Genomic DNA, 23,470 nt, shown 5'->3' with positions numbered 1-23,470 from the left:
AGCGTACCTCAAGGGTTTGTTTTTGTTGAACCCAGCTGTTCATGATCATCCTAAGGAGGTGAGGCCTGACTTCATACCCTTGACCTCCTGCTTTGCTCCTGAACTCCTGGCCTGATCCACCAGGCTCCCGCCCCACACTCAGCCTTACTGCTCTTTCTATGACCACTGCTGCCATTCACTAATACCAGAACCGGGAGATAGGCACGTGAGTGGCCAGCCCCAGAGGGTGGGTCAGAACTCCTCCAAACACCTCCTGGGAAGGAAGAGAGAGAACACTCGTGCCCTCATCACCTGGGGGACTCCTGGGAGGTGGAGCATCCCCAGGTCTCAGGACTGTGGGCGATGCACTAACTCCAAGAGAGTGGGTCAACCCTGACTGCCTTTCCTTTATGTCTCCTGTGTCTGGCCTGTTCCTCTGACCCCTACCCACACCTCTGGGCTGAAAGGGAGCTCTCTATCTCCAGCTCTGAACTAGACTGGGGGTAGGGTCTGCCCTCCTGCTCTTGGCAGCTGGGGGCACCGCCCTGTCTTCCTTCTTTCCTACTTCAGCTGCTGTTACATGGCACTTGCCAACTGTGCTCAGTCACAAAATCCAAGGGGTGAAAGGCCCCCAAGTTCTGGGGCAGTGTTGGTTTGGTGGGGAATGTGGGATGCCTGGAAGAAGCAGACACCAGGACTAAAGGGACAGGGTTCCTGGAAGGGGAGGTGAAGAGAGGTCTCTGTCCCAAAGGACTTCAAACTCACCCAGCCCAGAGGCAAGTTAACACTGGTTTATCTTTCCAATGACATGGTTAGTCTGGTGGAACTAGGCAGGGACACTGGCAGGCTTAGGCAGAGGTGTCAAAAAGGCGATCGATCATGTCGCCCACCTGCTCCACGCGGTACTTGATGTACTTCTCAGGATTCTTGGTGAAGGGCACGCTGCTGTACCTGACCAAACACCATGGTCAAGGGGATGGGAGAGGCCAACGCCTCCTCAGCTCCACCCTCCACCTAAGGCACTTCTCTGTTTTTTTTGGTACTGGGGGCCTTGTGCTTGCAAGGCAAGCACTCTACCAGCTGAGCTATCTCCCCAGCCCAATTTTTTTTTGGTACTAGGGATTAAGGCACTTCTGATGGATTTCAAAGATGGCATAGGATACCCCTGAGTGATGTCCCAAAGTCCAGACTGGATCTCTGCCCAGGCCCACCACCCGCCTCCTTCTTCCCTTGAGGAAGAGGAGGGCACAGAGCCCAGTGGGGAAGTGGGCAATGCAGGGCTTACCTGTGCAGAAAGGCCCTATAGGCCTCCTTGACAATGTTTTTCTGAGCTTGGCGAATCTTGTCCCTTTGCTCTGTGTCTGGAATAGCCCAGGCCTTCTGGATCTTGCACAGTTCTTCAAGGCCATCATTGAAGCCCTGGCCACCAAAGGGTGGAAATAGAAGGAACCAGAGACAAAAGCATTGGGTCTGTGGTGGCATAAAAGCAGCAGCAGCAAACAGTGGAAGGGAAAGACCCCAACTTACCTTAAAACGCTCCTTAATCATCTGTCTCTCCTTGTCCCGGAGCTGGGTGGGGTTGTGGGGAGAGGCATGGAAGTGGGGGCAGAGGAAGCTCTGCTCAGTGCAGAACCACCCTGCCTTGCTGTCTCCCAAACACTGTGGGCCCCGTCCACCCTCCTGCTGCCCTCAGAGTCGCACACATCCCTTGCTCTCTGATCCCACAGGGCTATTTGTCCATTTTTTCCCAGAAACACAACAAAAGCATCACATCTGTTCAATGTCTTTCCAGCCCAGGCCTTCAGCCCACCTTGACTCCAGGCTGGAACACAGGTAGATTCTTCTCTGCGATGTAATCAGTCACCTTTAACCAACTGTCAGACGGCAGGGAGAGAGGCATGAGGCCAGGGAGGCAGGGCCTCTGCAGGCTGCTTCTTCCTGGCCCTGGCTTGTTTTGTTTTTTAAATTTCTTGTGGGGGACTGGAAATCAATCTGAGTTACAACTAAGCAAAAACAACTGAGATCTTCCTTTTCTGTGGGAACAGAAAATGTCTAAGCTGCTCACTTTAAAAATTAAGAACAAGAAAAAGGCATTCAATAAATTGAATAGATACTGACAACTGCATTAGTATCATGGCTGTGAGGAAGACACAGAGAAAAAGGAGTGAGCAGAGGCAGAACAGAGAGATGCTTAAGGGAAAGAAACAAGTCAAGGAGAACAAGGCTCAGCCAAGTTCAAGGCTCTTGCAACCCTGCTCTACTCTTGTGCTAAACATTACCCACATTTTTGCAGTCAGATCTTCAACTATTCTTAGCCATGATACTTGGCAGCCCACTCGGGAAAAACTCTGGGACAGCAGGCAGCAGGGGGGCCTCTCTCTCCACCCCATGAATTTGATTAAAAAATAAGTGGAGAAAGAAAATAATAAAAGGCTGAGGGTGTAGCTCAGTGGTAGAGCCATAGTTAGCAAGCACAAGGCCCTGGTTCAATCCCAGGCACCAAAACACAACAACAAAAAAGAGGAGGACGGAGTCCACAGGGCAGCAGTTGCTGACCTCCTCTCACAAGGCATTGAGAACAGGGACTGTGTGGTGAGCTTAGGGGTCGGGGCAAGGTGAGGAGCCTGGGCCCAGTAGGAGGATGGGTGGTAGTTCACCTGCGCTGGTAGGTCTGGATCTGCTGTTGGATGTGCTCCCGGTAAGAGCACTCAGCTGTCTTCTGTGTCACGGCTACCAGCTGGATCAGCTCAGATCTGGGTGCAGGCAGGGGAGAGAACAGAGAGAAAAAAATGGGCTCCTGGGGCCCAGAAGTTGCTGGCCTTGGTGGCACCACCAGGAAGGAGTCCCATGCCATCTTGAAACTTCAGAGCTCGAAGGCAGCAGCCCTTGCTGGTTGGGGACTATAAAACAGTAAAGTAGCCCTCCTCACCTGTGCCCAGGAGCAGCCAGCCCTGGAGGACAGAGGCTGGCATGGTTGCGCAGGCTGAGGTGAGTGAGGTGAGGGTGCAGAGTTGTGCCTGCAGTCACTTACTTCTCCAAGGACTTGAGGATATAGTTGTAGTTGTTGTGCAGGAAGATGGCGCTAAGTGCTGGGTCCTCATACACCTTGGACTTGCTTAGCAAGTTCAGCTGCAGGTTGCCCAGGACTTTACCTGCACAGGGAAAGATGGGGCCACACCCTCAAGGCAGCCTGACCCAAATGGCCCAAACCCGGGACCCACTAACTGGTTCCTGCTCATTGCTCTTTGTCCTCCTGAGCCAAGGGCCTTGAGAGCCCTTCTAACTTTCTTGGCTCCTGAATTAGAACTTGGGTTGCTATTCTAAGGTCAGGAGAGAGACGCAGGAATAGCTGGAGAACACAGAAAGGGGAAGGGAGGGAAAAGTCAGGGCAGGTTCTAGAAGACACTCACAGATATAGGTACTCAGTAGACGCTTGCTGAACTCAGAGCTGTAGCTGGTGGCTGAAGAACTGGTCTCTGTGAGAAGAGAAGTCCTGTTATGGTGGCAGCAATGGCCAAGACCCTCAGAGGCCTTCCCCCACCCAAGGAGCAGCAGAGGAAATGGTGGAAGTGGTCCCTGGGCTTCCCCAGGCAGAGCCGGTGCCTGCTGAGCTGCCGGGCCGCATCCTCTGGCAGGAAATGCAGCCCTTGCACTCTTTTGGGCACCCAGGATCACTGCTCTCTTGTGATGGGGTGGTGTAGTTAGGGAGCTGGCTCATGTCAACAGACAGGCTGGAGGGACAGGAGTGGAACACCAGGCTCCCCACCCCTGGCCCCGACCCATGCTGGGCAGTATCTACAAAGCCCACTTTTCCCATTTGCCAACAGCCAAGTCTCAGAATGGAGTCTATCTTCCCTCCACTTCCCACAATCTCCCCACTAGACCCTTCTGAGCAGAGAGATCCTGCTGCCTACAGGACAGAAGGTCAAGTGGGGAGCCTGGGTTAGCCTGGAGGGCATATGCAGGGGCTGAACAAGGCAGGCTGCCACCTGGAGAGGCTCAGAGACAAGGTGGCTGTGAAGGGAGCAGGGAGAGGTAAGAGCACCCTGGAAGGATTCCTGTCCACTCGGGTCCCACCCCCAACAGATTCTGAGAGCAGGTCCCCAGGGAATCAGGGCTTTGGGGGGGAAGGAAAGGGCTGCAAAGCCGCACTGCTTACCTCGGGGGTCTAAAGGAATATTGTATGTGTCCCCAAGAACTACGGAGTGAAAGGCAGTGCACACAGAGGGGACAGAGGGAGACAGAAGAGAGAGAAAGATGCAAAGTGCAAAAACAGGTTAGAAACGGCTATGTCACCCTGAGTCAAGCAGACCTCTCCCCATGACAGTCAGACACAGATGGCAGCACACAGCAGGGCAAACCCTCGCAAGACTAGGAAACACACTGGAAATGCAGAGGCAGCCCCTTGGCTCCTTGTCCCTAAGATGGGTCAGAGGGGAGGCCTGGGAACCCCAGTATGTGGAACGAGTTGGAGGAATGTTCCTCTTTACTGCCAACCTCCTGTACTCTAGTTCCAGGGCAGTGGCCAGAGGGAGGACACCCAGCTAGCCCTGAGATACCAGCCCACCAAGGGTCAGCTGTGAGACTGATTAAGAGAACAGGTGACACAAGAAGCAGTAAAGAAATGTGGAAGGAGGGGAGGGCAGGAAGGGTGCTTTAGGCCAGCAGTGTCTACCCCAGAGCAAGGATGGTTGGGAATCTAAGGAAGGGGCTTGGGGGATCAGTAAAGAGCTGGCAAACCTCATTCTCCTGATGCTCAGTCTCGGTTGGCCCAATGGGCTCAGGGTTCCCCCACAGGCTGTCTCAATCTTACCCCATGCACTGGAGGAGTCCCCTCCCCAAGCCCTGCCCTCACCCTGTGGAGGTCAATGCTTCTTGTGGGCTAATCCATGCTCCTAGGCAAGAAGGAGCAGTGGGGCACAGACAGGGTCAGCTTGGTGCTGAGTACCTTGGGAGGCCAGCATGGCACCTGCTGTCTCCTGGAAGTCCAGAAGCTGCTGCAGAAAGAGGATGGCCTGGTGGCGGGGGACACAGTCCAGGAGGAAGGTCAGGGGCAGGCCCTTCTGCCCAGTGAGAAGGGTGACTAGAAGCTTCATGTTTCACCCTTTGAACTTTGGCTGCCCAATAGGCCCTGTCTGTCGAAGATGCTACATACTTCAACAATTATCTGCCACCAGGAAGTGGCTCTGAGCCAGGCCAGGTCCCCTCCCTTGGTGCTGTGCCCAGGGCCTGGATTGAATCACCACTTTCCCCCATCTTCCCAGGGGTCCTCAGGCGGCACTTACATTGCTTGTGAGCTCATGCACGGTGCCATCCTTGGGCATGTTGTATTCCTTGTCCGGATCATTCTGTGGAAAAGACAGCTCCTGGTTCTCTCAAACAGCTTCCACAGGCCCAACCCCTGCCCCCGTCCCGCTGTTAGTCTGTTCATGGCGCCACCTCCTGGTTGGTCCAAGTTAGGATCCCCTTTAGCCTCAGAGGCTGAGCAAGAAAGCTTCTGGCCTCAGAGGGTCCCAGAGACCAGCAGGGAAAGCGGCAAAGGGGTATTGAAAGGAGACCAGCAGCACAGTGGTTTCCCCACAGCGCAAGCCCATCCCTCTTGCAGGTCTGTTCTCTGAGGGGTCCCCCAGAGACATATCGATAGGCCAGGCCAGGTGGTAGTGGAGGATTAGAGGGTAGATAGATACCTTGATGTTGTCCGCAAAATCCTCCAGTGCTTTGGCTCCAATGGTCTCCATGGAGGTGATGAGGCTCGGCAGCTTATTTTTGGTGCTGGCGGCCGTGCCCTGAGGAAGCACACTGTGCACACCCTAGCCAGAGCCCAGCTACTGCTCTCCACAGTGGGCTGTGTATGTCCCTGCCCCCACCCCAGGGGATTGACTCTCCAGCAAAGGTAGCGACTAATTCTCCTCGAATCACCCTGTAAGTATCTGGACATGCCCAGATCTCTGCAGAAACTGCTTCCACTCATGCAAAAGAGAGGTGCAGGGCACCGAATGAGGTCCTCTCAGGGAGGGGTTGGGGAAGCCATCTGGGGAGGCAGGATTCTCCTTTCTGTGTCCCCAAGGGCACCTTCACCCACATACCTGGAGCACCTGGTCAAACTCAGGCTTGGTCTGCTTGAGGTGCCTCAGGATAGGGAAGACTGTGAGCACCGTGGAGAAGTCATGGCGAATGATGGCCTTCCGGGCAGCAGACACAATGTTCTCCCCCTCAATCATCAGCCCATCCAGCGCGTCCTGGGAGAAAAACAGGAGCCAGCTCAGGGAGAGGCAGAGGGAGAGACAGGGTTTTAGGGATGATGAAGGGAAGCCACTGTGCTATGGCAGGAAGATGGGAAACAATGAGGTATTGAGTATCTACCTAGGAAAGTGCTCCAGGCCACAAGTTGGTGGCTGGAGATAAGGGCTCAGGGTAACAGGCCTGCCCCACATTCAAGACTCTACAGTGACAGCTTGCTGAGGCTCTGGTAAGACAGGGCAAGGAAGGGTAGGGCAGGGCAAGGAAGAACCTGTATCAAGGAGTCAAAGGTCTTCTTTTGATGGTGCTCGGGGATGATGTCTGTCAGCAGTTGGTACTCGCTCTGGGCCAGCTTGACAAAGGCGCTGACGCAGTGAATGTAAGCATCGGTCTCCACATCTAGCATGTCATCTCTCCCTGGGGGGACAGTAGTGTTCCTGAGCTACTGGTCTGGGGACAGTCACTCACCCTGTTGGGGGGCAGTGGATCTCCCCAGTTCCTGTCCTGTAGCCCAGACTGGCAGCAGAAGGGGCTTCACAGGACCAGTAGGGCTGGAGGGATCAGGAGCTGAGACCAGCCTTCGTCCTGGCTTCGCTGCCAACTCTCTGCAGACAGTATGTATGTCCCCAGAGCATCCGGTACGAGAGGAGGTAGGGGAAGGATAAAAGGAGAAGGGCGATCCCTAAAGCCACTTCCTGGATAAGGCCTGTTGACCCCAGGTCAAAAGACATCTGAATTGTGCCTGGAAGAGGGCAGCTCAGAATAGGCAAGTAGCAGTGCCTACCTCCCAGAGGCAGGCGCTGTGTTCCTCTCTCTGAGAAAATGCTGGGCTTATGAAAGTCATCAGCGGCCCAGTCAGGCATTCTGGAATGTGTAAGAGGGCAGTGGGCTATGGCTTATGAGACTAACTGACTCCGGTTCAAAATCTAGGAAGAAGTAAGTGGCCCCAGAGAGGAAGGGCTCCTTGGTAGTAAGCTGCCCCAGGAAGAGACCACATCTCACTCTTGGAGGCTGGGGCAGGGGTGCCTGCAGACAAAGCCAGCACAAGACAGCTTGGTCCGACATGCTGAGGGACAGGCTCCAAGGAGACAGACATCAGGGCTCCTTGCCCTTGAGGGACCTTCCCTCCTGCCTGCCTTCTGAGCATCCAGCTGCAGCTTCTCCCCTGGCTGGGCCCTAAGAGCCAAGCAAGCACTCCCATCTCAGAAGGAGCAAGAAGACCTAGTGCCCAAAAGAGACCAGAGCGAAAGTGAGGCTGTAGGCCTGGCCCATCCTTGGAGCAGAGCAGGCCTGGCTGGACAGGCAGGAGCAGGCTATCTGGGGACCACTGCAAAGGCAGTGTCAGCGGCTGCCCTGAGGCTGGGCTACAGTACTCACCGGCCAGTGGCCCGTGCTTGTCGTTCAGGGCCTCGGACAGGTGCTTAACTCGGAAATCATGCTCGTGACCTAGCAAGACGGCGGCCGCACAAATACAAGCAGCGTTTATCCAGGGGCTAGGAAGCTGCCCTTGGGGCATGGGGAAGAAGCCCTTGATCTCCAGGAGGGGATGTGAGATGGGGCACAGGGAGGCCTCTGAGCCCCTTCTCTGCCTCAAACCACCATGGGAACAGCCGTTTCAAGCCTGATTTGCAGTGATTGTCCAGGACCATCCCTGGCTGCTTGTTTCCCTGAGCCTGGAAGCTGAGAGAAAGAAGGGTAGACCCAGGAGGGTGTAATGTTCGGCCCCAGAGGGCTTCCCTACCTCACTGTCTTGGGGAGAGACCCAGTGAGAGAGGGCAAATGGGGGCGACCTTCCTTTGCTTCCCAGGGTGATTCTTTTGAAGGAGAGTTGGGTCCACCAGGACAGCTGACCTGGTTGTTCCAACCCAGACGGGAGCGGGGATGTGGCCTCCAGATGGCCTGTCCCGATGCTGCACACAGCCCCCTTCTTTCTAAAGAGTTGGCTGGCCAGGAGGCCTCATCAGCCTTGTCCTGCCACTGCTGGTCTGAGCGTGAAAGGGCTGCCCCATGACAAAGAATTTTCTCTGATTTCACACAGGAGACAAGGACGGAGACAGGGAGTAGGGAATGGGAAGCCTCAGGGAGGGCAGAGCTGCCATCAGCCAGAAAGGGCCAAGCAGAGAACCATGAAACCTGTCTCCATGCCTGCTGAAGCCTAAGTGGCATTAGGAACTTGCCATTCCCACCCTGCCCGCCTTGGGGTTTCTCCTGAGGCCCTCCTGGGGGAGGCTCTGCCCTGCCAAGTGAGTGGACACACAGTGGAGGAGGGAAGAGGAGGGGAGCACGGGGTGATTACCTTCCAGAGGAATGAGGTTAGAGCCCCCCTTTTTCCCATCTAGACCATGCTGGGAATACTGTTTCAGAAGGTTCTGAGCCTTACGGATCGTCCCTGTCACCAGAGCCACACAGAGAGGAGATAAGAAGACCTAGGAAATGAGTGAGAGAAAACAGCAGCGGCCTCCACCTGCCCGGCCCACGCCCATCCCAACAGCGAGCATGCCCCTCTGCACCTCTCCCAGCAAGCCCTTCACCAGGGCCATCAGAAACCCCAAGTATGGACAGGAAAAAAAAAACATTTCATCCTTCAAATGTAGCTCTGGGCTCTGCCGTTGACACTCATTGTTCTGCATTTGAGTTCCTTTTAGGAGGTGCAGAAGGTGACAGAGATAAGATGGACAAAGATCTACCAGGTGAAGTCCAAAGTAAAAACTCAACTGAGTGGCATTTTAATCAGTACGATGGAGAAGCTAGTAACAAAACTTTCATATACCAAGAGCATGATCTAACCCCTGGAGTCCCTAGGAAGCCCTGGAAGCCAGCCCCAAACTACAGGCAGAGTTCCCAAGCATGCTCAATGTTGGGACTTAGGCCAAACAGCAGTCCACGGCAAGCAGCCCCTGGGAGGTGGTGAGATGGGATTGAGTTTCCTGTGTAGCTGTGCCCCAGACAGAGGTTCAGAGACGCAGAGCAGCAGACCCCACACCAGGGGAGTCCCCAAACCACCACAGCAATGGGAACAAACTGAAAAGCCAGGAAGCCACCACCCAAGAGGGAGAGCAGGACAGCGCACATGCTCTTGGCATGGGGGGAAAAAAGAACAGTTAGTATCCCAGGTGAAAACAATGCAACAGAGCTGCCAGTCCACAGCCTCCGGGGTCAGCGCCTACGGAATGAGACATCTCGGGGAGGAAAATGTGGGCATGAAAAACAGCACTCAATTAGACAGGTACTGCTGCCTTGCTGACAAAGTGGACCATGAGCCTAACTCTGGTCCATCTTCTCTGGAGACCCCTCCATATACCTGAATGTGGTGAGGCTGCTGTGTCCTGGCAGCACCCCTCAAGGTTGAGGGAGCCAGGGCGAGGCCCAGATGGCTCATTCTTTCTGTCTATACCACACCACAAGCAGCTACTGATAACCCAGCTTGGCGGGCCTGGCTCACATCTGTCTCCCCTGTGCTCCTCACTTCAGTGAGCACCTCACTAATGAGCAAATCAGATTTCTGCCCCACCACCAAGCCGGAGCAGCAGTGTGTTGGCTTGGAGGGGATCAGGGAAGCTGACCTGGCAGCTACCAAACCTATCAAGTGCCTAATTACCAGGGCCGATATTGAGGTCACTGACAAGACCTCCCTGCTCCTTGCCTTAGAGCTGGTAACAGATGTTCCGGAAGCTTGAGGCCCTGGTCTTGACCTCAGTCCTGAGCCCACCAGCTCCTGCCAACTCTGAAAACCCTACAAGATCATAGGAGTCCTCATAGCCAATTTCCTGCTTGTATCACTTCCAGGAGGAAAGATGAGGTTCATTTCAATCCCTAAGGTCAGGTGCCTCCTCCCAAAGGCATCTAGGGCACACATGACCAGAGGGCACTCTGGGGCACTGCAAGCAAGGTTATGGGGCCTCCAGTGAGCCTGTCAAGAGAACAAGGCAGAAGAAGTAAGCACAGAGGCCCAGGCAGCTGGGCAGCCTCATGGGGACAGCTCCTGCTCCACACAACTAAGGCACAGAGACAGACCAGCTGGACACACAGGCAGCTGCAGTCGAGCAGGCTGGGTTAGTATAGTCACTGCATTAGGTTCTTTGGGGACAGCCAGGACATCCATTCTGAGGGGAGAAAATACCACACTTCCTGCCAGGTCTTGTGGCCCAACTCCCTAACGCTCTGCTACTTAACTTGTGCCCGAGGGTAGCCTCCACTCAGCCTCACCTCCCAACCCTAAACAAAGACCTAAGGAGGAGCAGGTGATCTGTGTGAACAGACACCTTGCTCTCTGAGAGGCAGGGGCAGGTAGAGCAAAACAGGGAGTGAGCTCTCCTCAAAACCTGCTGTCGCAACATCATATCTCCTGGGCTGTGCCTAGGGAGCTGCCTGTGGCAGTAGCTGGGGTGACTCCGGGGTGGGCGCAGTCCCTGGCCTCACTGGCCTTCTTTTCCCATGCTAGCTCAGTAGCCCTGACCCCGGGACATTCACACTCCTGGAACTGTGAACAGCATCTTGCTTGCCAAGCCACAGCTGACACACAGAGGCAATGTCCACCTGGAGCACTGAATACAGAGGACATTATGATAGGAGAAAGAACAGACAGTGCACTGCTTCCAGGACACCAACGACCCACAACCCAAACATCTCTCCATACTGTGCCCTTCAGTGACTTCCACAACCAGGCACAGACTTTGCATTGGAGCCCCAAAGCCAGTTTGAATTCTTCTAAGATGGTTTGGGATTTCTTTCCTTTCGGGACTGTGAAAGAGTAAGCCCTCTCCAGTCACTTCGCCACTGCACACTACCTCAAGCCCCCTGGCTTTCTGGAAGGCAAAAGTTGAGTGCTCGCCCCATCCCACCCCATTGTCTTGGCCGCAGCAGCATGCCTGCCTCCCAACAGAACAATGAAGTAAGAGGAAGTGGCCTCGCAAGTGGCTCTGTCCTGTGGCCTCTGTCACCAGACCTCAGGAGGCCTAACTGTGACCCCTGACTCCAGAGACATTATGTAACTCCCAGACTCTGGTGGGGTCAGGGCCTCACTCCAACGGCCTTGCTGGGTAGGCAGACCTTTGATTTCTGTCCTGTGTACCTACAGCTGGGGTTACCACAAAGATAGCTCTGGAGGGATCTGGCTCTGCTGACTCCAGGGTGGACCAAAGCAATCCAGGTTTAGGCTGTTGCTTAGATGGCCAGGGTGGGGGCTCACCTGGCCGCTTGACCGGCTTCTTAGTGGGTGTGTCCTTCCTCTTGTTGGGGATGGCAGGGGAGTAGGGAACCCCAGAGGAAGAACTGCTCTTGCGGAAATGTTCCTTTAGGCCCTTGATGGAGCGGTCCAGCTGGCTGGAGCGAATCTGGTAGTAGACATTCATGAAATCTGAGGAGAAAGAACGTAGGTATGGCAGCAGGGTCCCTGCTGCTGCCGCCATAGTACCACGCTTCCCCAGGGTAGCAGCAGAGCCCATGACGGCTCCTTGAGAACCCTGTTCTACCATCTGCTCTGGTTCAAAGCCACTCATGTGGCCTCATCTCAAATCCAGCAAAATTTCAAAGAGAAAACCATCTCCAATAGAACTGATATTGAGATGTAAGTTTTGAATGGTAAGGTTTATTTTAAATTTTAAAAAAAGTTAACATCCAGACTTAACTTGGTAAAAGGATGTGAGCAATTTATAGGAGGCAAAAAGGTAATAAATTATCAATGAATTAAAAGCACATCATGGGGCTGGGGTTGTGGATCAGTGGTAGTGCACTTGCCTAGCACACGTGAGGCCCTGGGTTCAATCCTCAGCACCACATAAAAATAAAATTAAGGTATTGTGTCTACCTACAACTAAAAAATATAGGTTTTTAAAAAAACATATCATATCTTCAGTCATTAAAAAATGCAAATTGGGGCTGGGATTGTGGCTCAGTGGTAGAGCACTTGCCTCTACCATGTGCCTTTGAGGCAATGAGTTCAAATCTCAGCACCACACATAAATAAATGAATAAAGTAAAGGTCCATCAATAACTAAAAAAATAAAAAATTTAAAAATGCAAATTAGCTGGGCATGTTGGTGTCTATCTGTAATCTCAATTATTTGAGGTAGGAGGATCACAAGTTCAAGGCCAGAATGGGCAACTTAGGGATAACTTTTGTTTTTTCAAAACAAAAATTAAAAGATCTGGGAATGTAGCTAGGTGGTAAAGTCCCCTGGGTTCAATCCCTGCTAACACACACACACACACACACACAGCAAATTTTAAAAAATAGAGAAAATAGAAGATATAGCCAGGTGGAGTGGCACAGGCCTTAGTCCCAGCTACTTGGGAAGCTGAGGCAGGAGGATCACCTGAGCCTAGGAGTTCAAGGTTGGCCTGGGCAACATAGCAAAACCTTATCTCAAAAAAATGAAAAAAGAAAAGAAAAAAAAAAGGGGGGGGGGCTGAATAGAGCAATTGCCTAGCATGTGAGGTTCTGGGTTCAATCCCAGCACTGAATAAAAAAAAAAAAAAAAAAAAGAATGATAGCCCTATCAAATAGCAAAAATGATGAAATTAATGAAGACTATAAGTAGACATGGAACTACAGAACTGTCAATAAGTTTGTTGACTGGCATTGACCTGAGGAGGAGCTGGCAATGGCAATTATTTTTTTTGCAGTACGGAGGACTGGACCCAGGGGTGCTCTTCCACTGAGTTACACCCCTAGTCCTTTTTTTTTTTTTTTTGGTGCAAGGGATTAAACTCAAGGGCATTTAACCACTGAGCCACATCCCCAGTCCTTTTTATTTTGAGAAAGAGCCTCACTAAGTTGCTAACACTAGCTTCAAATCTGTGATCCTTCTACCTCAGTCTCCTGAGGTGCTGGGATTACAGGCTTCAGCCACCACGCCTAGCCCCAACCCTTTTGTTTTTGAGATAGTATCTTGTTAAATTGCTGAGGCTGGTGGTGAATTTGCAATCCTGCTGCAGCCTCCTGAGTTGCTGAGATTACAAGCATGTACCACTGCACCCAATTTTTGTTTTATTTTTTGCAGGGCTGAGGATCAAATTCAGAACCTCACACATGTTAGGTCAATGCTCTACTACTGAGCCCTATCCCCAGTCTACCAGTATAATCAGAGATAAGAGAGCATATACTGACAACATGGTTATTCATATACACTAAAAAAGAGGAGAGTTTAGAGGCCTGACAAGTGTAAAGTGGACTATCCAGTGGAGTTTTTATTTTCCAGAAGTTTTGCATAATTCAAGGTTTATTTGGGTTTTCTGATCTCAAGAATGGCTAAAGAAATGGTACCTTCATACCATGGATTATTATGCAGCTGTTAAAACTAATGAAGCCAAATCTACATGTACTGATATGAAACAATCTCAAGGCATATAGCAAAGTTAAAAAAATAATGACATTGCTTAAAACACTGTACATATGACAGTGTTTAATGCATAACATGTTATGAATAAGTGCAGGACATTTGGGAGTGAGGAAAGGATATACACATATTTAATCTCTCTCACATACACACAAACACACATACAGTGGCATACATTTTTTGGATGGGTAAAAATCAGTCTAAACAGTGCTCCTCTTTGGGTGATGATGTTGTAGACATCGAGGAAGTAGAGGGCCTGACTTTTACTTTTCACCTATGACTTGAAAATTTCACAACTAAGTAAGAAAGTTCAGATACATAAAAATAAGTTCATATACAGAAAGCTTTGGCTGGGCTCCGGGTGTAGCTCAGTGGTAGAGGGCTCGCCTAACATACAAAAGGCTCTGGGTTAATTCCCAGCACTGCAAAAAACAAAAAATAAAAAACAAAAGTTTGGATTAGGCTAGATTCACAATTTGATATATAAGTTGTCAAATTATTGCTCATATTATTTCTTATTAAACCTCCTTTTATTAAAAAAAAGAAAAAGGTGTGGGCTGGGAATGTAGCTCAGTGGTGAAATAACTGCCTAGCACGCATGAGGCCCTGGGTTTGATCCCCAGAACTGCAAAACAAAAAGGAAAACAAAAATCCAGATAAATTAAGAATAAAGAAGGAATGGGAAATTTCCCATTCCCTCTGGTCTGCTATCGGGCAGAACCAGTGGGCACTCCCTCACCTTGGTTGCGGCCATACTCTACCAGCCAGCGGGAGATTCGGATCACATCCTGGAGCACACTTTCAGGCAAGTGCTCCAGGGCTACATCCTCCTGGACCTCCAGCTCGTCATCGCCACTGATCAGATCCAGGATGAGCACAGGGGAGACGATCTTACTGTGCCGGGTCATCAGGCTGCGGAACTCAGACTCTAGCGACTCCTTCCCCCGCTCAAACAGCAGCTTCTGCAGGACAGCAGAAGGAAGCAGGTTGCTGCAGCTACACAGCATTCTGCAGCCTCCCACCCCACACCTTGCTTTGCCTTCCTGACTCAGGGTCTCTCCCTGAGCTTCTCTCCTTCCTTCAGCCTAGAGAAGCAACACCAGGAGGCCAGCCTTGGTAAAGAAGGTAAGGTAAGGAAAACCTATGTTCTCTCAAAATTGGCATCCAATGGTAAAACCCAGGGTTTTAAAGGTGGAGCTGTTGATTAAGTATTGGTTGATTATTTTCTCACTTGCAAATTTTATTTGTCTTCTTGTTAGAAAGAATTTGAAAAAAATAAAACAGATAAATTGGGCTACATCAAATTTAAAATTTTTGTGCTTTAAATGCTATCATCAAGAAAGTGAGGATTGGGTACTGGGGCTGGGGCTCAGTGGTAGAGCATTTGCCTTGCACGTGTGAGGCACTGGGTTTGATCCTCAGCACCACATAAAAAATAAATACACTTAAAAAAAGATGTGTCTATTTACAACTAAAAAAATTTTTTTAAAAAAGTGAGGATTGGGAATATAGCTCAGTGGTAGAGCACTTGCGTAGCATATGCAAGGCCCTGGGTTCAGTTCCCAACACAAAAGTAAGTAAGTAAATAAATAAATAAATATATGTGAAAAGAAAATCCACAGAATGAGAGAAAATATTTACAAATCATGTATCTGATAAGGGACAGGGATACAGAACATAGAATTTAAAACACAAGTCCAGTTGGGCACAGAGGTGCATGCCAGTAATCCCAGTAACTTAGGAAGCTGAGGCAGGAGGATTGCAAGTTTGAGACCAATCTCAGCAATTTAGCAAGGCCCTAAGGATTTAGAGAGACCCTGTTTCACTGTCTCAAAATAAAAGGGTTGGGGATGTGGCTCAATGGTTAAGTGACCCTGGGTTCAATCCCTGACAACAAAACAAAATACACATCTACGCCAAACAAAACAAAACAAAACAAAACAAAAACTCCCAAAACTACATGTACACAAGGATTCATAGTGGCAGTATTCTGATAGTTAAAAAGTAAAAACCAGGCACAGTGGCATAAGCCTATAAATCCCAGTTACTTAGGAAGCTGAGGTAGGAAGATCGTAAATTTGAGGCCAAAAATAATCAAACAAGAGAATTTTTTCCCCAAATTTAGCATGTTTAAAATACGGCATGGAAAATTTTTATGTGAAAATCTGTGCTACAAATATTCCCGATTTTCATCAAGTGCCCCAAACACATAAGTGAATACAATATTATTCATAATTATCTTTCTCTCTTGTCTTGCTAATGCAGCAGTGTACATGTGTCCTTTCCAATTGAGTTTTATGCTAAATCAGTTATCTTGTTCTTGGATGTAACACGGAAGTTTCATTTGATGTTTTAATTATTAAACAATAAATTAATTATTATGAGGTTGAGTATTGAGTAAAGAGAAAATCTATAGATAATGGCACATTAATATATTGTATGCTGTTTTCAATGAACTTACCTCCTGTTTCTAATATTTTTGAAGCCAAGAGCTATTTACTTCTCATCATGCTAAGCATCTTGTTCTGTGCAAAGTAGACAATCACTAAATATTTCTTTGGTTATAGGAAATTGCAAATTTGGGCTTGTTAAAAAATGTATTACTATACGTTAATGCAGAAGGAGGGAAATGAAGTAATTTAGTTGGGAAAAACTTTGTTATTAAGACTTCTCTTCCATCAAATTCTTTTTACATGAATTCTCTGGTTTTGAAGTTCAAATTTTGTGAATGCCTGTCATCTAGATAGAAAATAAAATGTTTGGTATTACAAGGAAAAAAAAATTTTGAGGCCAGACTGGGCAATTTAGTGAGACCCTATCTTAAAATAAAAAGTAAATAGAGTCAGGGGTGTAGCTCAGTGGTAGAGCAATCCCCAGTACAAACAAAACAAAACAAAAAAAATAACCCAAGTGTCTATGGAGGGATAAATGGCGGAACAAAAAGTGGTGTATCCAGGGCTGGGCTGTGGCTCAGTGGTAGAGCGCTCCCCTAGCATGTGTGAGGCACTGGGTTTGATTCTCAGTACTGCATATAAATAAATGAAAATAAAGGTCCATCAACAGCTAAGAATTTTTTTTTTAAAGTGGTATATCCATATTATTTGGCTATAAAAAGGAATGAAATACCAATACATACCACAACACGGATGATCCTTGAAAACATCATGCTAAATGAAAAAAGTCAGTTACAAAAGGCCACATATTATACAAAATCATTAATATATAAATCCAAAGTAGTCAAATCTTATGAATTACAGACAGAGAATAGGTTAAGGATACCAGAGGCTGAGTGAATCGGGGAGAAGAGGGAAGGAAGTGACTTCTTTTTTGGATGAAGAAAATGTTCTAAAATTGATTCTGACAGTGGTTGCACAACTTTGTGAATATGTGAATTCTACACTTTAAACAGGTCAATTTCATGGTATGTAAATTGTATCACAATGAAGATGTTGAAAAGAGAAAGAGAAAGAAGTATTTTTGCTTGAATGCAGTCAGTCCTCCAAGGCAAACCCCTAGTTTCATGTTTTGTGTTCTCCTTCTCCACCCTACTCTAAAGTTCTAGTACAGGGGCTGGGGAGATAGCTTAGTTGGTAGAGTGCTTGCCTTGCAAGCACAAGGTCCTGGGTTCGATCCCCAGCACCCAAAACAAAACAAAAAAAAAGTTCTAGTACAGAACTCTGCACTCTGATCAAAACTTGATTATGACCCTTAAAATCAAAGTTCTCTGGCCCCTGACATCCCAATCTCTGAGACACAGGCTCCCCACCCATGGGCTGGTGTGTTCCCTCTGGGGACATCCCAGAATGCTACAAAAATACCCTCACTTCTGATAGACATGATGGGAGAAAAGGTGGCAAGTTTGCTCCATGCAAAAGCTTTCAGTTTGAAAGAAAAGTCAGTTTCCATCTTTGCTCCCCTTCCTGCTCCCTGCTGGGCCTCACATGCACCTGGGGGCAAGCACTGTGATGCCAGAGGGAGATGTGCCAGGTGGCAGGATGTAAGGTGGCACCTCCCCTAATACTCACTCTCTGTCACTGAGGTCTCTGCTCCCACCTGTCCTGTCTGTATCCTCTTCCTCCCGGCTGCATGACACAAACCTCACTCCAGCCTCCCTCATCTTGCTCTGATAATCTAATAGACTCAAAACTTAAAATACAAAGATATGCTAGGCGTGGTAGCACATGCTATAATCCCAGCAATTTGGGAAGCTACAGCAGGAGGATTGTAAGTTCATTTTATTTTATTTTATTTTTTTGCGGTGCTGGGGATCAAACCCAGGGCCTTGTGCTTGTAATGCAAGCACTCTACCGACTGAGCTATCTCCCCAGCCCGGATTGTAAGTTCAAAGCCAGCCTCAGCAATTTAGTAAGGCTCTAAGCAACTTAGAGGGACCCTATCCCAAAATAAAAATAAATAAAAGAGGGATGTGGCTCAGTGGTTAAGTGCACCTGGGTTCAATCCCCAGTACCAAAACACAAAATAAAATAAACATACAAAAAATCTTATAGATGCAGGTTCCTAGAGTCATTAATTCATAGAGACAGAAAATAGAGAATGGGGGTGGCCAGGGGCTGGGGAAGGGTGGAATGGGAAGTTAGTGTTAAATGTGGATAGACTTCCAGACTGGGAAGATGAAAAAGTTCCAGAGAAGGATGGTGGTGATGGCTGTCTACAATGTAGATATACTTCATGCCATGAACTTAAAGAGAGTTAAAATAGTAAGTTTTAGAGTATGCATTTTTTACCACAATGAAGAAACCACAATGCATTTATTAAAAAAAATCAAATATTAAATTTACATTTGAAACATATTTATAACTTAAATTATAAAAATGTATATATGTAATTCCTAAGGCAGAGACCTTAACGTCTATTCTAAGAGTATTGCATTATATCTTTCGTTTATTCTACTACATACTTCTTTAATCTTGTCCAGTGTCCCTTATGAGATCAGGACAGGGACTGATGCCTGCAAACTTCTCACATTACTCTACTGGTTCCTTACCACTTTATTGAGCTCTGGGCTGTCTGGGCTGTTGTCCTGGAAATACTCCACAGCCTTCTGAATCTTGGCCATGCTTCCCAGGTACTCCTCTAGCCTACCTGTGGGGCTGGAAGGAAAAGGGTCTGACCAGTTTGGAGAGAGGGGGATGAAGTGGAGGGAGTAAAGGCATGGCACATGGAAGAGAAAGGAACAGATTCACACAAGAGACTCCAGGTTCAAATATGTTCCACCTCCCCTTCCAAGGCCTAGGGCCCAAGAGGCATTAGGACTGTAATCCTCACTGCCTCGCTCACCCCTCCCTGATGATCTTCTCAGTGTCAGTGGCCACGTGGTAGTAGCTGATGACATGGTCCAGGCAGGATAAGGTTTTCTCAACATTCTCTTGCAGCCGCTGCAGATTCTCCGTCTGCTTGTGCACAGGGATGATGGAATTCTCCAGCTTCATAAGGCGGCTCTCGAAGGATGACAAGATAGACACCTGAAAGACAGAAGCCTCTTGCTCTCAGGCCTCAGGGATGACCCAGCACTGATTCTACCCACTCAAAGGCATTTGGCACTTTTTTTTTTTTTCTTTTGTTTGGTAATGGGGATTGAACTCAGGGCACTCGACCACTGAGCCACATCCCCAGCCCTATTATGTATTTTATTTAGAGACAGGGTCTCACTGAGTTGCTTAGCACCTCACCATTGCTGAGGTTGGCTTTGAACTCACGATCCTCCTGTCTCAGCCTCCCCCTCAGCTGGGATTACAGGCATGAGACACTGCGCCTGGCAGCATTTGGCTCTTTTTCTCTAGTTTTCTAGAAAATAAGTTCCATGAAAGAAGGAACAGGATTTACCTGCTCACCACTGTATCTCCAGCACCTACAACGTGCCCAGTAACTGGTAAAGGGTACAAGACAAATTGCTTGAAATTTGATTTGAAGGCAAGTCAAGCATCAAATTAATTCTTCATACAATAATCACCCCAATATGGCTTCCCTTCTACCCTTTAAAGTCAAATAGCAATTTCTGTTCTCTCTGAAGCTACTGAACAGGAACTAGTTTAATACAGAGTAGCCTCAAATGCACTGCTGGTACCTTCTGAGGGTGAATTTCATTATATCAGGACTAGGACTTTATTATTGTGTGAGTAAATACAAATTCAAGTTTGTACTTACTCAATTTGTGCTTTTCCAGTTGCTCCAAGCAGTATAAAAGCATTTATTGAGCACTTATTTATATCAGGCACTGTGTGATATGTATTCACATGTTTCCTTCATAAGCACATTGGGAGGTTGTCATTACCCCGTTTTAGCAGTCAGGTTAACAAAAACTCAGAGTTACCTGCCAGGAGCCACACGAGTAAGATGCAGGGCAAGGACTAGATCCCAGGTTTGTTGGACCTCAGAGCCCATTCTACCCTAAAGTTCCTTGGGGTGAAGGCTGAGTATTCTTTGTCCTCAGTAATCTTAATGTGTCAACCTCCCTGGAAGCCATCCATCACTTGAATTGACAATGACACATGATCAGTCCCAGTCCACCTAGTCAGTCCCACTAAATGTTTGTCGACAGCAGAAAGTCCATCTAGCAGAGCTGCAGGATCCTCAGTGAGAGGGTGGAATAGGAGGAAGGGGGCTGGGAAGAGAGAGGCACTTTTGCACTGCCCATGCGGAACCCCAGGCCGCAGCACCTGAGCGCGCGTCGCAGGGCTCTCCTCCTGGAGGCTGGGCTGCACTCCCAGCTGAGGGGCTACTCACCATGTTCTTGGTTAGCTGGTCGCTCTTCTCCAGGCTGTCTCGGATGAAGGACAGCGTCTCCTCCTCCTGGGGGGAATGCAGAGCAGGACAAAACCAGAAACCCAGGTTAAAGGAGACTGAGGTTTCCTGGCCCCTCGGCCTAGCCCCCAACCCCGAGTCCTCCAAGGAAGATCCCCTTCCCACCTCCCCGAGTAGGTGTCCCGGCCTGGCCCTGGGTCCCTTTCCTTCCCTTCTCCAGCTCCCCAGCCCCAGCTCCACCTGTTTCAGTTTGTCCTCGATCTCTCGCCGCCGGGCGGAGGCCTCCTGCGGGGGGATCATCGCCCCAAACCCTGTGTCTCCCACTCCCCAATATCTTTCCTCAGAGACCTGCTCAGCTTCCGTTCCTGTCACACCCACTTCCGCCCTTGGCTCCGCCCAGGGCGCTCTGGTGGAGCCATGTTGGGAGTGGCAGGCAGAAGTACGCCTGCGCGGAGTTCACTGACTGGCTCGGGTACGCAGCCATCTGGAGTGTGTCTGGAACGTGAGAAGGCGCGCACACACAACGTTAAAACACCGACACACCGACACACACACACACACACACACACACACACACACACACACACAAACACCGACACACCGACACACACACACACACACACACACACACACACCCGTGAGAACGCGCGCAGAAGGCGCGCACACACAACGTTAAAACACCGACACACACACACACACACACACACACACCGTGAGAACGCGCGCACACACAACGACACACACACACACATACAAAACGTGAGAACGCGCACACACACAACGTTAAAACACCGAGACACACACACACACACACACACACACAACGTTAAAACACCGACACACACACACACACTCTCTCTCTCTCCTCCCTCTGGAATGTGTCTGGAACATGAGAACATGCACACACAACGTTAAGACACGGACACACACACACACACACACTCTCTCTCTCTCTCCTCCCTCTGGAATGTGTCTGGAACATGAGAACACGCACACACACTCTCCTCCCTCACACACACCCCAACCTAGAGCGTGGTGTGTTCCCTGCCTCCGCCTGGTTGATGAACCGAGGGCTGGGGGGGTCGTTTCCACTCCCTACGTTCCGCAAAGCCGACCGACTGAGCGAGACCTGAGCGCCCTCTTCCCCAGAGCCGCAGACCCACAGCTCCAGGGCCTGGGAGTGGAGGTGCTGGTGGATCAAGGCCCCTGGGGTGGGTGTTCCGGACCGGCTTCTGCAAAACCTAGCATTACTCCTTCCTCCATCCCTTCCCATGGCCTGTGTACTGCCCATGGCCTGTGTCTGCTGGGAGGTAAATGGCCATGCGGCTCTTTGGGTCCTGTCTCAGGCACAGGAAGACAGACAATGCAGCTTGTGCTGGTGGATGAAACGGTTGCACCAAGCCAGTAGGGTTCCCAAGTTACCCCTGGGAGCCAGGAAACCAAAGAGGAAGTGGGACACAGTAGGGAGAGGGATTAGCAGCTCCCACGGGCACAGGACAATTTCAGACCTCTTGGGTTGCCCTGAAGGCCCTGTTGCAGATGGGGGCAATAAAGAGGCAGGGTTACTGAGGTGGCCCTTGTGTAGTCCTGAGACCCTAATGGGAGAAAATTTAAACTGTTAGGTGGTGGGAACGGAATGGGAGGGCTAGTGGGCTGCTTCTGGCCCATCCTATAGGGCCTGGTCTAGGACTTAACCTCTCTTGAGTTACAGAATAGGATCTATCCTGCAGTGGATGCTCAAGAAAAATACTAATAACATTTTGCCCTATAGGTCTTAGGAAAAGAATCCTTCATACATGTCAAGAAACGATGTAAACAATATCATTGCATTTTTGTAAAGAAACTATGTATGCATGTGCTTTTCTGAATTAAAAATAAATTTCCTTGAAGGTCTATGTGTACTTTGGCAGCTAACTACTGGGCATCAGGAGCCTTCCGTTTGCTCAGCTCTGTTGCAAACACCATCCTTGACATTATTACCTCTAATCCTCATGGTAAACCTACAAGTCAGGAACAGCTGTTGTCTCCTGCAGATGCGGAAGCTCAGTCTCAGAGGTCAGCTGCACTAAGTCAACACAGCTGGCCACGAGAGGGTAAAAGCTCAGGCGGTCTCCTCTGTGTCCCAAAGGTAGCTTTGTTTGGTTATCATGTGAACTGCCAATCTGATTTTATATGACAAGTATATCTACTAAAGGACAGACAGAATGAAAAAGAGTTCATTTTCACTCCAATATCAGGCTTGTGTTGGCAAGTAAATATTGATTCAGTAAAAGTTATAAGTCTCTGGTGATGCTTAGCATAAACAGGCTACCTGAAAGGGAGAAAGTGATGTTTCAGTTATAGCTTCAGAAGCCTTGGTTTTCACATCCAGAAACTTACACAAAATACAAAGATCAATCATAGCTCCAAGCTCCTAGCTACCCAGTCACAGGGATTCTCTTTTCAGAGGGAGGGTGGGAAGGAAGAGGAATGGAGAGAGGGACTGCAGGCCTTCCTCCTCCAACAGTGTGGTTTATGTTTTTATTTTTGTAGTATGAGTGGTGGAACCCTGGATTCAGGATTCACGAGTGCCAGCCAAGCCTCTTTCACTGAGCCACACCCTAACTTCCTAATTCCAGCCTGTGTGCTCCTTCTTGGCCATCAACTGTACAATTCCTCCAGATTTGTTTCTGAGCCTTGCAGCAATACCAAAAATGCCTATGCTATGATGTTAACAACTGCAAAAGCAGGTCACAACTGTGTGTTCCCTTGGATTACAACCACTTGAAATATGATAGCTGCATTGCACCAGGAAGACTTTAGGAAAAACCCACAAAATAATCACCACAAAATGCCTAAATGATGTCAAGTACATAGTCCTTTTTCTCTAGGATTTTTTTTTTTTTTTTTTTTTTTTTTTGTATTAGGAATTGGACCCAGCGGTGCTCAACCACTGAGCCACATCCCCAGCCTTTTTATTTTGAGGTAGGACCTTGCTAAGTTGCTGAGGCTGACCTCAAACTTAAAATTCTCCTGCTTCAACCTCCTGAGTGACTGAGATTACAGGTATGCATTAATGCACCTGGCATAAATTAACTTTCTATTAAAACACTTCTGAGAAAACATTTTTTTTCCTGTAATGATAAAAAATAGTCTATTTTCTTCACTTGGAG

General features: G+C 49.0%; 1 protein-coding gene across 9 annotated transcripts; it reads right to left on the bottom strand.

The window, feature by feature from the left end:
- Window positions 1-755: 755 nt before the first annotated feature.
- Exoc7 (exocyst complex component 7) lies at window positions 756-20,712 on the bottom strand. Of its 9 annotated transcripts, none has more exons than XM_047545278.1 (21): window positions 20,559-20,712; window positions 20,301-20,366; window positions 18,855-19,039; window positions 18,562-18,667; window positions 14,296-14,518; window positions 11,408-11,575; window positions 8,516-8,608; window positions 7,597-7,665; window positions 6,491-6,636; window positions 6,066-6,218; window positions 5,667-5,765; window positions 5,265-5,327; window positions 4,928-4,994; window positions 4,139-4,177; window positions 3,390-3,455; window positions 3,011-3,131; window positions 2,637-2,732; window positions 1,790-1,853; window positions 1,507-1,548; window positions 1,265-1,398; window positions 756-930 (listed from the first exon to the last, which is right to left on the bottom strand). In XM_047545278.1, exons 1-21 carry the CDS (start codon window positions 20,616-20,618, stop codon window positions 828-830), a joined length of 2,163 nt encoding a protein of 720 aa, XP_047401234.1. In that variant the 5' UTR covers window positions 20,619-20,712; the 3' UTR covers window positions 756-827. The 9 variants fall into 9 exon arrangements, with proteins under 9 accessions (XP_047401234.1, XP_047401235.1, XP_047401237.1 ...); XM_047545279.1 differs by having other exon boundaries at window positions 756-924; XM_047545281.1 differs by lacking the exon at window positions 4,139-4,177.
- Window positions 20,713-23,470: the final 2,758 nt, after the last annotated feature.

The sequence above is a fragment of the Sciurus carolinensis genome, chromosome 3 (genome assembly GCF_902686445.1).
Source record: "Sciurus carolinensis chromosome 3, mSciCar1.2, whole genome shotgun sequence".
NCBI lineage: Eukaryota > Metazoa > Chordata > Mammalia > Rodentia > Sciuridae > Sciurus > Sciurus carolinensis.
The sequence above is the reverse complement of the archived record's forward strand: the minus strand, read 5'-3'. Positions and strand labels throughout refer to the sequence as shown.

What these genes read in the sequence shown, in the direction of transcription:
- Exoc7 (XM_047545278.1), bottom strand. Translation starts at nt 20,618, where the DNA reads ATGATCCCCCCGCAGGAGGCCTCCGCCCGGCGGCGAGAGATCGAGGAC. An exon ending in GAAGCCGGTCAAGCGGCCAG is followed by an intron (nt 8,609 to 11,407) that starts GTGAGCCCCCAC and finishes CTCTGGTGACAG; the next exon opens with GGACGATCCGTAAGGCTCAG. An exon ending in ATCCAGACCTACCAGCGCAG is followed by an intron (nt 1,854 to 2,636) that starts GTGAACTACCAC and finishes GCCGTCTGACAG; the next exon opens with TTGGTTAAAGGTGACTGATT.